This window comes from Pelodiscus sinensis, chromosome 21 (assembly GCF_052426305.1).
Source record: "Pelodiscus sinensis isolate ZL-2025 chromosome 21, ASM5242630v1, whole genome shotgun sequence".
NCBI classification, from domain to species: domain Eukaryota; kingdom Metazoa; phylum Chordata; order Testudines; family Trionychidae; genus Pelodiscus; species Pelodiscus sinensis.
This window is the reverse complement of record NC_143072.1, coordinates 21,434,244-21,448,933: the sequence shown is the minus strand read 5'-3', so window position 1 is coordinate 21,448,933 and position 14,690 is coordinate 21,434,244. Positions and strand designations below refer to the sequence as shown.

Sequence of the window (14,690 nt, the reverse complement as noted above, 5' to 3'; positions counted from 1 at the left end):
ACGCTGCTATGCAAAAGTGCCCTTACTGAGGTCTTAGGTCTGGGCCAGTATTCCAATCACATGAAAACAGTTGTGGCCAGCAGGGCTGACAGCCACCATAGGCCCCAGGGCAAGGTGTGAGGGGGACCCAGCAACACACCCCTGGAAGGGGCGGAGCCTAGGGCAAAAGGGGTGGGACCTAGGGCAGTCAGCCCTGATTCCCCCCAGCTCAGGGCTCCAGCTGCCACTGCTGCCGAAACGCAGGGCCCCTGCGCAATTGGCCCCTCTTCCTCCATTTCCCCCATCAGCAGCCTGGTTGTGGCAGAGTGAATGCTTTAGACCGGAAATCATATTGCAGGGTGATGGGGCATCAGATGGAAAGGAAAAAGTTTTCAGACAGTAGGGTATAGGAATTGCCATAAATAACAGATCAGAATAGTAGTCCACCTATCCCAGTCTCTGACAGTAGCAAATAAGCTTCTTAACTTGTCTGTATGGCAAGATGGAACAAACTAAATTGGCTTTACCAGACTACTTCTAACATTTCATAGGGTGGCTTTTTTTTCCTTTGTAAATTATAACCTATCTAATAATGCAATTTAATTAATAAAAGGGACATTTGCCTGGCTCCTACAGTCTCTAGTCTAGACAATCTCTAGTTTAGTCTTGTGTAGATTATCATGAAGCAATAGATCCCATTTGGTAATCCCTTTTCTCCTCCTTTCCTTTTTAAACCTTACGCACAATTACAATTCCTGGCAGAGTATCGTCAGCACTTTACAATGTTGGAGGCTTTTTCATAAACATCTTAAATTAAATAACCCCCTCTGGTGTATTCCTTCTGTTTGTGACCTCCCAAAATTTAGTCCAGGGTGCCTTGATACAGAGTTTACTTAATGAGCTCTTGTCAATTTACATTACATAGCAAACAATTTTTTTCCCATGGTACTGTAATAGCCATGACATTTTGTAAACTGTTTGTACCTGTTTAAATATTTCATTATAAATGAGTTTAAAGCTTAATCCCTGCTGAGAAAAATGTACAGCACAGTAATATCGCATTGCGTGAAATTCACAGAAGAAAAGTTCTGACGTGAAAAAAGAACTGTGCAAACTTTTATCCTAACTACATTTAACGGTTCCGGCATGCTGCCTACACGGTACAGTGTCAATAGTGCATTTACACAGCACAACAGAGAAATAAATTGCTGTCTGTGCACAACCAATGCTTCCACATCAGTATTCATGTCTTTGTAAGTCTAAGCAAAGAAAGGCCCAAATCAGAGGTACAACCACTGATGCAGACTTGTGGGTGATATGGAAGTCTAGCTAATGCTAGCCCTAATTCAAATATGATGGCTACTGTTTGTGCACAGAATGGGAGATCACAGACAAAAGCCACCATCTGTAGCAAACTTCAAAAAGGAAGTCACACCTAGTTACTTTGTTTTAGTAAAGGCATCCTAGAATACATTTATGTGACCACGTAGGCCTATGCAATATTGACTGTTCAGTGTCTACAACAGGATTACTCAACTTTGGATGCCCTGGGGGTCACAATAGGGTTGCCAAGTGTCCGGTATTCTCCTGGACAGTCCAGTATTTTTGCCTCCTGTCCAGTAAAAAAATTCAGAGAATACCGGACACCTAAGATGTCCGGTATTTTGTGAATTTTTCCCCAGCCAGGTGGCGAAAATGTTGGGCACCTGGCAACCCTACAATCACTCAGTGCCCGGCCTCCCCCTGCCCCAACCCCAGCCCTCATGCTTACCTGGTTCCCCAAAGCTGCCGGCACAAAATGGCTGTCGGCCAAAAGACCTGGGTCTTTGTGCTCAACCATCCCCCTGTTCCTTTCCCTGCACTTAAAGGGGATATGCTGTTTTATTTTATTTTATTTGGCTTAATAAATCCTTCCCCCTCCCCCAACAACTTTGGTCTCCCCCCTCCCCCTTTTTTTCCCCTTCAACAGAATTTTTTCCCAGTGGTTTTTTTTTGGGGGGGGGGGGGGGAGAGGGCATGGTGTTTGGTATTTTTGTTTCAACCATCTGGCAACCCTAGGCCACAATGATACTCACAGCACATGCCGAGAGCCGCAACTTAAGTGTAGTTGCATATACATGCAAATATATATGCAAATAGCTGCTTTCACGCTGACTGACATGGACACAAGATGAAGGCAAGACTACACAACATGCAAGCCCCATTTAAGTCAGTTCTGTTGATATTAATAAAATGTAACATTTGCCCCATTTCCACCCATATGACAGCACTTGTAATGAGCAATGACAGTCTAGGAATTTAACTACTAAAATGCATATCAACAGAAGACCATTAAATTGACTACTTTATTGTTTTGGCTACCACTCACGGGCTGTGTGTTGTGCCCTTCATAAACCCAAACCGCATCGCGGGCCACATGTGGCCCACAAGCCGAATGTTGAGTAGCCCTAGTCTACAACTTTATAAGGGAAATAATGGACATAGAAAGGGGACTGATCTTTGACATCACCACACAATTTATTCACAAGGTAGAAATTTTTAATAACGAAGTAGTGGCTGGAGGTCTTTAATTCAGACAGAAACTTGAACTGAAGGGCAATAAAGGTCCTCTCCCAAGTTCTTTCCATATAAGAGATGCACTTGTGCAGATTCTCAGAATACAATCATTTGTGATCTCTCTAGTTTCTCTACATCCCCTTCATCGGTGTGTGAATTTGCCTCCTTGGCTGTGGCTTCCCCTTGATGAGCCTTGACAGTCATGCTGAACTTCGTCGGCTTCCCTGGCATTCAAGGAGGCTTAGACATGGTGCTGGCTCTGAAGCTCCTTGAGCTTATCTCCTTGATTGGGTGAAGGCAGAGAGGAGAAGCAGCAGGACTCTCCCAAACACACTGGATCCTGGTGCTAAAATGAGCTGTCACTCCTGGTGGAGTGTGTAGATTTTCTGAGTAAATGAGCAGGCAGTGAAATTAGTGAAGCACATCATGCCTTGAAGAGCTGTCATTCTACAACCCCAAGCAGACATCTCTGCTTTATCAGCCAAGGGAATGGAGTATCTCAGCAACTGGAACAGCCAGAAAATTTCATTTACTGCAAAAAAGCCCCCCAGCCTTACACAAACTCAGGCGTTGGTTCTGAAAAAGGCAGCAGCATGAAAGAAGAGCCCATGTGCCGTAGTGCTAGGTAACTAGTGCCCTGAACTCAGATCTGGGTATTGCATACTTGCATCCAGTGCCCAGGTCATGCACTTAGCAGTGCGGAATTACTACTTACAACATTTATTGCATTTATTCAAAACCAGATGTCTCAAAGCAGAACGTGAGCTCTTCAAAGCAGGGAGCTTATCTTTATTTCTGTCTCCAAAGTACCCACCAACATGTTTGGCTCTAGATAAATAAATCTGGCAATTTTGAGAATTGAAATCTAGTAACATTTATGAAATTAATATCAATTTTCTATATAAAAAGGGATATGCAAAATACCCGGACAAATTCTCCCTAAAAAGAGTTAATAATTTTCAGTTAGCAAATAAGCTCACAGCATAATGACTAGGTACCTACATATGACACCTGGGGTGTTACTAAGCTCCCATCCAAAACCAGTACAAGAGTACTGTATAAGAAATGTGCCTGTTGGCTGTCAAACAAATGCTGGCATCAATGGTAAAAGTGAAGTTGACATCTCAAATGTCAAAGAAAACACATAATATGGGCTTCAATCTTCTTCGCTTGTATTACAACACAATGTTCTTTCTGTGGGAAATTACTATAGCGATCAGCTCAATTTAATTCAGTGGCCGGTGCATATCTGTCTTGTTACCCTTTATTGATTATTCCCAAAGATGAAATCACCATGGGAGATACCCATTCTTTTTACCTTTAATCAACTGCTTCCTTATTTCAAAATTAATTGATTTATCTTGACAATTTCAAGAGGAAAGGCAAGGACAGTATATGGATGGCCCAGGATTTTGGCAAATCCCAGCAAATCTAGGGAATCTATGGGTTAACCCCCAGCATCAGTTTGCAGCTGTAAAACAGAAAGAAAAAACCCACACAAAGACTATGTGCGATTAATTTTTTTGTTATATAAAAGCACAGCAGTTTCTGAAACAGGCAAAAAAAATTGTGAAGACACCCTACACCAGAGCTATTGAACAAATAGCACGTGGGTCACATGCAGCCCGTGGTGCAGTTTTATGTAGAGTTCAACACGGCCTGCAGAGGGGATCCTTTGAACATGGCTTCCACTGGGAACATGCTCCACAACGGCGAGTCAATATAATGGCATTCTGTTGATATGCGTTTTAGTAGTTCAATTCCTGGACTGTTGTTGCTCATTAAAAGTGCTGTCACGGGGGTGGAAATCAGGGAAATATTGTATTTTATTAATATCAGCAGAACTGACTTAAATAGGGCTTGCGTGTTGTGCCGTCTTGCCTAAACCTTTGTATTCATGCCCATCAGTGTAAAAGAAGCTATTTGCATGTATACTTGCATGTATATATAACCACACTTAAGTTGCAGCCCTCAGCATGTGCTGGGAGTATCACTGTGGCTCCTGGGGTTTCCAAAGTTGAGTAGCCCTGCCCTACACTGTCAGAATTTGCAATTTGTGTTCCCCATGATTTTCATCAGTCACTGTTGCTAAGGCAGTTTTTAAGCAGGATTTGCTGTCTGTTTTAGAAGACAACACTCACAATACCAACTGCTTCAGCAGCAGCCTGCTAACTGCCAGGGTGGCTCCAGGGAAAAGTTGTGCAGGGATATTTCACATTCTGCTAAACATTTAAGCAGCCACTCAGAGTACTCAGAAGTGCTGATTCGATTGCTTATTATTTTATTATCCAACCAATTTTTTTTTTCAAACATGGTCATGGATTTAGTCCAAAATAAACACTAATTATACACCAACTTTTCCTTTCAAAGGTTAACTGTTTTTTAGTTACCTGCGTGAGGGGAGCATAATAATTTGTACAAATAGGGAAAGATTTATTTTTTTCAGCCTGTTTTAATGCAAAAAGAAATGGCAAAAAATAGATTTGCCTCAGACTTAAAAAAAAAAAATCGTATTGGCAAACACCGATCAGCAGCAGACAAGCTTTGGGGGCCGTATCCAAAGCCCAATGCACTCTAGGGACTCCGTCCATTGTTTTCAATAGACTTTGAATCAGACCCATAATAAGATTTAGGAAGGTAAACAAAAAAATAAAAAACAGAAAGCTATTAGGCCACAAATGACGCTAGCGTTCATCTACTGACATCACTCCTTCCCCCTTCTCCTTCTCTTCGTAGGGCCTTTTTTCTAATCTTTGTGCTACAGCAGTGAGGGGCAACCTGGGCTAGCGCGTGGGCCGCAGGAGTGGCCTCCTCCATCTCAGTGATTGTTGTAACCACGCCAGTCTTCCGGGATAGGGTAGTTTTGCTCACGGCCTAGAATTTGTGGGCTGTGCCAACTGAACCATAACAGTACTCTGACTGGATGCAGAAGGAGCGCACGACACTCAGTCAACGTTGAGTGCAATCAGCAGGCACCTCACTTCACGTGTCCTTGCTTTAGGTGCACATATCTTCAGTAAATCCCGGTAGGAAAAAACCTAAATGAATGCAAATCAGCACAATCTGGCAACTCGGTGCATGGGCAACAGTAAACAAAATGTCTCGTAGGCCACACATAGAACTCCAATGGGCTGTGCATGCTCCTTAGGCTACAGTTTGTCCAGCACTGTCCTATAGTGAAGCCAAACAAACTGCCCCATCTAAGAGGAATGTTTATAGTGTGACATTTCCATGTGTTGTACAGGCCCATACGCAGGAATTTCGGGGGGGAGGGGCAAACTGTGGGAGGGCTAGTGGCTGGCCTCCTGTTGTGCCTCCTGCCGCCCAACCCCACACCCGGCCTCGCTCGTGACAGGAGCACAGGGGCAAGAGGCTGGGACAGCGCGCCTCCCTGCTTTCCCCCAGCCAGCTGGAGCACAGGGAGGGAGGTGGAGGTAATGCTCCGCCCCTTTCTTCCCTAGGTTGCCTGCAATCGGACCATGAAGGACAGTGGGGGGGGGGGGGGCATTTCACCCTTCGCAGCCCCCTGTGTATGGGCCTGTTGTAGCTGTTGCTCTATTACCTTTCATTAAATCATCACAAACTAGTCCCTTGTTCAGAGGGGTGCATTAGAAATATCTACGTGGATATCTTTGTCACATTATAAATACACTGGCAATCTAGTTTGTTTAATGATTGCTTACAGGGGGTATCCTGCCTCACTCTATCAGCTTTTGTTGCACACAAACTGTATTATTGTAACATATCGATTTTCCTGTATGTTTTGCATGATCACACAGAGAAAAAAAGCTGAGGCATTCTAATATATTTGCAAATACCTACCTCCAGCTATACAGTAATTACAAAATCTGTTGGTGCATAAGTGTTTTCCATTTTCTAATTTACATTTCCCTTTTTAAATGGTATTTCATTAATGTTTATCGCATTCCAAAGATAATAACTATTTATTTCTATTTCTCAGCACCACCTATGCTCTAGGCATTGTTTTTGTTCCAACCGCAGAAGACTGAGAACAGTAAAGAAAAATCACCATTCTACAACATACAGGCTACGTCTAGACTGGCATGATTTTCCACAAATGCTTTTAACGGAAAAGTTTTTCCGTTAAAAGCATTTGCGGAACAGAGCGTCTAGATTGGCACGGATGCTTTTCCACAAAAGCATTTTTTGCAGAAAAGCGTCCATGCCAATCTAGATGCAGTTTTGTGCAAGAAAGCCCCGATCGCCATTTTCGCCATCGGGACTTTTTTGCGCAAAACAGTTTTTAGCTATCTACACTGGCCCTCTTGCACAAAAACATTTCCGGAAAAGGGCTTAAGCATTTGCGCAAGAAGCACTGATTTCGGACAGTAGAACATCAATGGTTTTGTGCAAAATCAAGTGGCCAGTGTAGACAGCTGGAAAGTTTTTGCGCAAAAGCGGCCGCTTTTGTGGAAAAACTTGCCAGTCTAGACGCAGCCACAGAGTATATTCTCACCTTAATGCCCAGAGAGAGTTACATGATAAAATCCACAAACTATGGGATAAGAATACAGCTTTTTATGTCAAAAGCACTAATGGTAAGGAGGCTTTGAACTGCATACTACTATTAAGGAGTTTTGACATAACAGATGGGATGTCAAAATCAGCCCGACTGGTCACCACAAGTGAAGATATACAAGACATACATTCAGTTTTCATTCTTTGAAATGTGACTTCATTCTCAGGATCTTCAGGGCATTTACTACATTTTCAAACTCATTCATTTAGGCAAGCGGAAGATGTTGATTCCCTGACCCTTTTACTGACCACTGTGCAGTCAATCAAAAAGTTATTTCTCAGTCTTAAGATTAATAAACATATTGCTTGTCAAGTGGACAAGATTCACTAACAGGATGAGTTGCACCTGCCCACAACCATTTTTCATCTGCAAAGAGGAAAGCGGAGGAAAGGTGCTTTCTTTGAGGTTTTTAAAATATTTTCAGATCAAGTCTCGCAGAACTCCAAAGAAAGGGAGGGCAGAATCTTGAGTTGCATATTAACGAAACATCGATTGTCACCGTAAATCACCTTAAGGATATTAATGTAATTAAAACTACTCATTTTATTCTCAAATCTAGGATGAAGAAACATTTGAAGAAAGTTATGGTCCCTAACTTCTGGTAAGAAAGCATATTAGGAAACCTAATTAATTAATTTCCCTTAGTATTCCAGCTATATCTATTACTACAGATATTAGTCATTCTGTTCCTTCATTCATTATAGCTGTTTGAGCCTGAGAGGGCCAGAAATGACAAAATTAATTGCAATCCCTGGCCAGGTTTACACTTGACCAGAAGCTAATTTTAAGGTATGCAAGTCGGCGTACCGTAAGCCAAGCTTAGCACCATCTTCACAGAGGAAGGCCAACAGGAGCAAATGCTCCCATTGGCTTCTCTTACTCCTCATGACTGCCAGAAGTGCCAGCGCCAGCCAGAGTCCCTCAGCATTCGATTTAGCGGGTCTTAACTAGACCTTCTACATCAAATGCCAGAAGATTGATCTCCGGCACAGTAAGTACAGACATGGCCTCTTTCAATTGATATTCAACACTCAACTAAAGGACTTCATATACCAATGTTTATTAAGTCATCATGTGCATGTACGCTGAGGGACTACTAAAAGGCTGATGTAATTTTTAATTCCCTGAAAACAAAACCCATAATACACATGACCACAAGTTTTACTTTTCACATATGATACGATACAAAATGAACGATGGCAAAAGAACTTACCACTGGGGTTAAAAGCCATGCAGCAAACAGGCTTTTCATGAGCAGGGAAATGGGCCACAATTCCATTGCTATCAGAATCCTCGCTAACGAGCACCTGCATAATATCAATGGAGACAAAGGAAGGTTAGGTACTTCTGTATGGTACAATCCTGATGCAGTCAAAGTTGCACGGTCATTCTATACCCAAACACTTCTGCAGAATTTTAAAGATAAGAGTAGAAAACGTACTGGCTTCTTCATGAGCAGTGGAAATTCACGCTGGGATTACAAACATCTGAACATCCATTTTACAAAATACGCATACTTGCCTGAATGAGAAATATTAATATATGTAAAACTATAGGCAACATCCAGACAAAACTGCACAGTTTTCTGCATTCTTTTGTGGAAGACATGGAGGGATTTTTAAAGCATATAGCTTCCGTACTGCAGACTGTGAAAAACTGGACATATTACATGAGTCATGGGGAGTCCCCTTAACTTATCATTGACTGATCTAACTAACCCGACTGCTGCTCCGCTTCATGGAGCATTAGTGGCTGCAGAACAGGTTTCAGTGGGATTCTGTACCCTGGCTCCGAGTCTAAATTGCTGCAGGTTGAGGCAGGAGTGTTGCTAGTAGGCCTTGGACTAGGAGGATCCAGGGGCAGCAACTTCCTATTTCCGAACCGACTCTCCTGTTCCATCGAGGAGACTCAAGCAGCAGCCATAGAGAAGCTGTGTAATTATCTGACCCGTTTTCCTCAGACTGGTAGGTGGACTTTGTCCTCAGCAAAACCAATCTGTTTTAGCTAGTTCAAAAGGGATTGATGAGGGACAAAAATCATGCACAATTCCTTGGGTGGAAATGACAAGTAATTTTTCTAGTAAGAGGATACAAAAAATGACAGAGAATGAACAGGTAGCACAACTGGAGCTTATAAAGTGGAAGACGTCACTTAATCATGGCACTGAGAAACCCTTTCCTTTGTAATATTTAAAGTACACATAGCAGAACTGTCTACAAGTAAGAAAAAAAGACTATTTATGCAAAGGGGGAAAAGTAAAGATGGTCATCTAAGCCATCATCCTGGTAGTGCAGGTAACTTCACTACTATAGGTTTCCATTGTTTTGTTATACTTGGTTTATCTGAAACCAATTTAAAAATATCCAAGAAGAGAGCAGAAAGCATCTACTTTGACCCATGACCCTCGGTTAACAGTGTTCTGTTCTTCCCATCGATAAGCCTTGTGGTTTGTATCCTTCCCTTGAATGACCAGGAATTGATGTGGTCCAGATACCCTAGCACAAAGAGGAGGGTTGAGAGTGTGTATTGAAACAATTACCTTACAAACATAGTTATTGACGATACTTCAGCATTAGAAGTTTCCAAGGAAAACTGTGGAATCCCCATCACTGGAGGTTTTTAAGAGTAGGTTAGACCTGGGGTGGGCAGTCATTTTTAAAACAGGGCCACTTCATACATTTCTGAAGTGGCCCTGAGCTGCCCCAGAAGGTGTGGGGCCAGGAGACTTCTCATGCTCCCCTTCCCAAAGGCCCTGATTAGCCTAGGGGTGGGGAAATGCATGAAGTCTTCCTTCCCCTTCTCCGTCCCCCACAACCTAGACAGAATCGCTAGCTGTTTTAAAACAGCTAGTGGTTCCCTCTAGGTGCCTCAGCAGGAGATCTCGTGTGCTCCCCCACCAGGGTACATGCAAAGTCTTTTGCCTGTTGGCCCCGCCCTGCTAGGGGCGTATGACTGCTAGAGAGAAACACCAGTTGTTTTAATACAGCCGGTGTTTCTCTCCAGCCACCGCACGCCCCTGGAGGTGGGGAGTTGAATTCGTGCACTCCCCTGTCCCCAGGTCTCGATTGGCCTGAGGAGTGACAGAGTGGACTCAGGCCAGATCCACCAGTTTGGCAGGCCAGATCTGGCCTGTAAGGCTTCTTTGCCCACCCCTGGGTTAGACGAACAAGAATGGCCCTTGCCTAAGGACAGGGGCTAGACCAGCTGACTTCTCAATGTCACTTCCTTACCTACGCTTCTATGATTCTAAGTAACCTGATTTTCTCCATCTTGAAATTTCCTTGTGATGGATTTTAAATTGCAGTAAAAAAAAATCCCACTACAGGAATACATAGTTTAAGGATACTCAGGATGTTTTGGACTATAACTTTCCTAAGCATCCAGCTTACCATCAACATTAGTCAATTGCCTTTAAAAAAAGTGCACTGAGAGAACATCAGGTGCTACATGTTCAGTGTTGGCATGAATCATATATGGAATCATACCTTTGGCGAGGGTTGCCTTTAGCCTACCAAAACCAATACTCAGAACCTGGATTGTGATAGGAGAAAACTTGTCACTTAATTATTATGTTGTGACAGGATAGAATCAAGGGCCAAATTCTGTCTCAGATAAGAACTGAGCAAATCTCTGAGGCTGAAACAATCCCATCGGAGTTTATCAAGCTCTGACTATATGAAAATATGTTCTTGAACTTCAGGAAGTGGAATTTAAATACTGCATGGATGCAAGAGGAACAGGTACTTCATTCCTCAGTTAAAATTATGGTACGTATGGAAAACTCAAAAACAAGCAAAATAATCCCAGAACACTATTAATTGAAAAGATGTGACAATTTTCTAACAATATATCCCATGTTAAGTGAATGACATCTACAGTAAACAAGCAAGGTTCCAGTTTTCTTAACAATGTAGTGTAAAATTATTTCTAACAATTTGTTTGTTATGCTCCAAAATCATTTTGAGGGCACTGAAAATTTCCTTTTCTTATCAAGTCATTGGTCATCTGAAAACATTTATTTATAAACTTCAAGAGAGAAATTATCTTAAAACATTTTAAGAAGTCACATACTAAAGAAGAGGAGGCCTGCGCCTAACTGATTTTAAACATTCCAACTCCTTGGCGTGGTCACATACAGACAATTATGGGTTTGCTTTCTGTTGTCAGCATTCCATACTGATTCCAGAACCACTAACCAAAGGGTCTGGAGATCTTCCTAAGAGCATTTCAAAGAAATAGTGTTCCTTTTCTCAGCCTACAGAAGCTGCACTGAGTAACTCCCATATATCAACTTTTCACAGCTTCCACTATTATGTATCTTTTATGTAGTTTTACCCTAGACTTTCTCATCAGAATTAAAGATGGCAGTTGTACCCTAAGGTGGTATCACTCATGAAATTGCAGACTGTTAAATCCAGTCATGTTACACCAAGTTTTTGTTAACCTGAAATTTGTTGTTAGCATTATTGATCTAAAGCAGTTTAAACAAATTAATATCTATTACCTGATTTATTAAATGTGCAAATTTTCATGATTCATTCAGTGTTTATTTCTTTTAAATCAATGAAAGTTGCACCAAGATTATTATCTTACCACAAAAATCTCTGTGCAACAGTCAAAGAAAAGTTTGGCTATTAGGAATATGCAAACACTTTTGGTCTTAAAGTACTGTATAATGGCAAATAGGGATGCCACAATATCAGGTGGTATTGTGAAACACTTTAAGCATCCTAATTTAAGTACAACATAAAGCAAAAATTTATCATTCATAAGCTAATAATGTCCAAATTTTAAAACCATTTTTCAGCTATTTCTTAAAATGCTCTTCCTGGAAGGACTTAATTTGTGAATGATTTAAATCAGTCTCCTAATAATCTCCGGATCTTTATACAAAGCTGACTACCTTTTAATCTTTTCACTTGGATTTACTATTGCGCTGTTTGTGATTTTTTTTTTTGAAGGACTAAGCATGAATTTGTTTCTATTGCCTCTGTTCTACATTCAGAAATGCGTAACCGGTCATGAATACTACTAGGACAAACCCCCAAATACTAAAAAAGTCTGACTCTTTGGAAAGCGGTCTTATTCCAAAGGGAAATGTCAGTGTCTCACATTAGCTGAGCAGAGGGAAAGAATGCACATTTTTGTGACTCACAAATACAGAAATGACTAGGAGATGGAGAGCTCCTACAAGCGAGCCTCCGATTTTCATGGCTCATAGCCCCACACTGTCTTTCCATCTAACACTTCTCACTCTCTGACATGACAGGCACAAAGAAAATGGGATTAATGACCTCACATGCCTGCCAATGTGGGAAAATATGCAGTTAAAGACACATCCACCATGTTTTTAAAGTCAACTTAATAAAGGACATTACACTGATAGCAGAAGATTAGTCAGGACCTGCAAGGGACAGTGTTTTGTTCATTATTCACTTGTATTTCAAAATCTTCTGGCTAGATCTACAACTTTTATTGTTTCTCCCTTCCTGCATGGCTGACAGGTTAGCTGCTGTGGTAAGCTAGGGAGAGGCCTTTTTCACATCTTTGTTCACTTCTACAATGGAAGGAAGAGGCAAAGGGTTCTACCTGCCTGACCTGAAGCTAAGAAGTCATGTCAGCCAGAAAAGGACTCAGCAATGAATTCTAGGCTGTGGTCCTTTCACAGCTCTCCCAAAGGGCAAAATTTGAAGGCCTACTCTTCTTCCAGATGTTGTGCCCATGTAACTTTTTCAGTTAGATGCAATTTTTTTTTACTGATCTAGTTATAGCAGTCCAAACCCAGGTGCAGACACAATTGTACTAGAGCAGCGGTTCCCAGCGGCCGGTCTGTGGACCTCTGGCTGCCGGGCTGTGGAGATTCTGGGGGCTGGGGCTGAGACACACCACCCAGCACCTCCCCGCCCACTGCGGTTGTTGGGAGAGGCCTGTCCTGCCCCACCTCTCAACCAACCAGTGCAGGGCAGAGGTGGGTTCCCATGCTGGCTTCGCTGCGTGGCCAGCATGGCAACCTTACAGCAGCAGCACTCAATTGGGAGGCAGCGCAGGGCTAGGTGGGGGGATGGGGCAGGCACTGGGGGATTACAGCAGGTGGGACAAGTTCTGGGGAGCTTTAAGAGGCAGGGGGCTGACACGTTGGGGCACTGGGGTATCCGGGGTGGAGAGCTGGCACTGGAGGGCTCTCGGGGCGGGGGTAGTAGTGAGGAAGATATAGGCGCAGGGATGGCACTGAGAGGACTCTGGGGATGGGGGTTGGCACTGGGGAGACTCTGGGAGTTGGGTGCAGTGGGGCTCTGAAAACAGGCACTTAGTGGGTCTGATGGGGGGCTTTAAGGGGTGGGAGGCTGGCACTGGAGGGGTTGGATGCAGGGGACTCTGGGGTCAATGGCTAGCACTGGAGGGTAGTGGAGGGGTGGGGGGCTCTATGGGTTAAAGCTGGCTCTGGGGGCCAGGGCATTTGGTTGACCAGACCAGTAACATTTTATTTGCATATTCATGATTTGTATTATGAATATACAAATATGTGAATAAAATGTTGCCGGTCTGCCAAAAGTTTGTGAATGGGTTTGCAGGTCCCCGGTATAAAAAAAAAGGTTGGAAACCACTGTACTAGAGTAAGAAAGTGTCTTGTACTGTTATACTGGTAGAGTTTAAAACCAGTGAATAGTCCTGTGGCACCTTAGGCTACGTCTACACCGCACTGTAATTTTGAGATAACTAGTGTTATTTTGAAACAGCAATGCAAGTGTCTACACAGCCATTCTGTGATTTCGAAATCATTTCAAAATAACATGTGGCTTATTCCAAAATCTGTAAACCTCATTGTACGAGGAATAATGCCTATTCTGAAATAGCTATTTCGAAATAAGGCGTGTGTAGACGCTCCACGGCTGCTATTTCAAAATAGCCCCTCACCAGGGCCTTTCTAAGTTATTCCTCCCCAGTGCCTCCTGGGCTCTAAGTCGAGATAGCATGTCTACATTAGGGACACCTGCCTTGGACTAATTTTGAGGCTTCCCTGCAGTGTAAATGTGCTATTTCGAAATAAGCTATTTCGGAATAACTATTCCGGAATTGTTTCTTTTGAAATATGCATGCAGGACAGATGTACCCTTAGAGACTAACAAAAATGTATATAGTGTCATGAGCTTGACTCAAGTTCATCTGAAGCAGTGGGTTGTGCCCATGAAAGTTCACAATACCATCTACATTTTTTGTTAGTCTCTAACATGCTGCAGGACTGTTTGTTGTTTTGTAATTTTTTTTATATATATTTTTGTTAGTCTAGAGAGCGGCGCTATTTTGGAATAATGGACATTATCCCAAAATAGCATTCTGCACTGTCTACACAAGAAGCCCGTTATTTTGAAAAACATTTGAAATAACGGGCATCTTATTCTGGCTTCCTGTAAGCCTCATTGCACAAGGAATAAGGAAGATACGAGAATAGCATTCTATTTAGAAATTTGGCACTGTGTAGACAGCGCCAACTCTCAAAATAGTCTATCTCAAAATAAGCTCGAAATAAGCTACACAATGTGTGTAGCTCAAATTACATAGCTTATTTTGAGCTTGCGCCACTGTGTAGATGCACCCTAAGGTGCCACAGGACTAC

At 42.5% G+C, this 14,690-nt stretch overlaps 1 protein-coding gene across 11 annotated transcripts in view; it reads right to left on the bottom strand.

Moving 5' to 3' along the window:
• The window catches only part of BCAS3 (BCAS3 microtubule associated cell migration factor), a 590,230-nt gene that overhangs the window by 436,150 nt on the left and 139,390 nt on the right, over positions 1-14,690 (bottom strand). For all 11 annotated transcript variants that reach the window (XM_014581354.4, XM_014581355.4, XM_025179224.3 and 8 more), the window contains exon 13: positions 8,289-8,382. In XM_014581354.4, the coding sequence (XP_014436840.1) occupies positions 8,289-8,382 (94 nt within the window). The remainder of the gene's footprint in view (positions 1-8,288; positions 8,383-14,690) is intronic.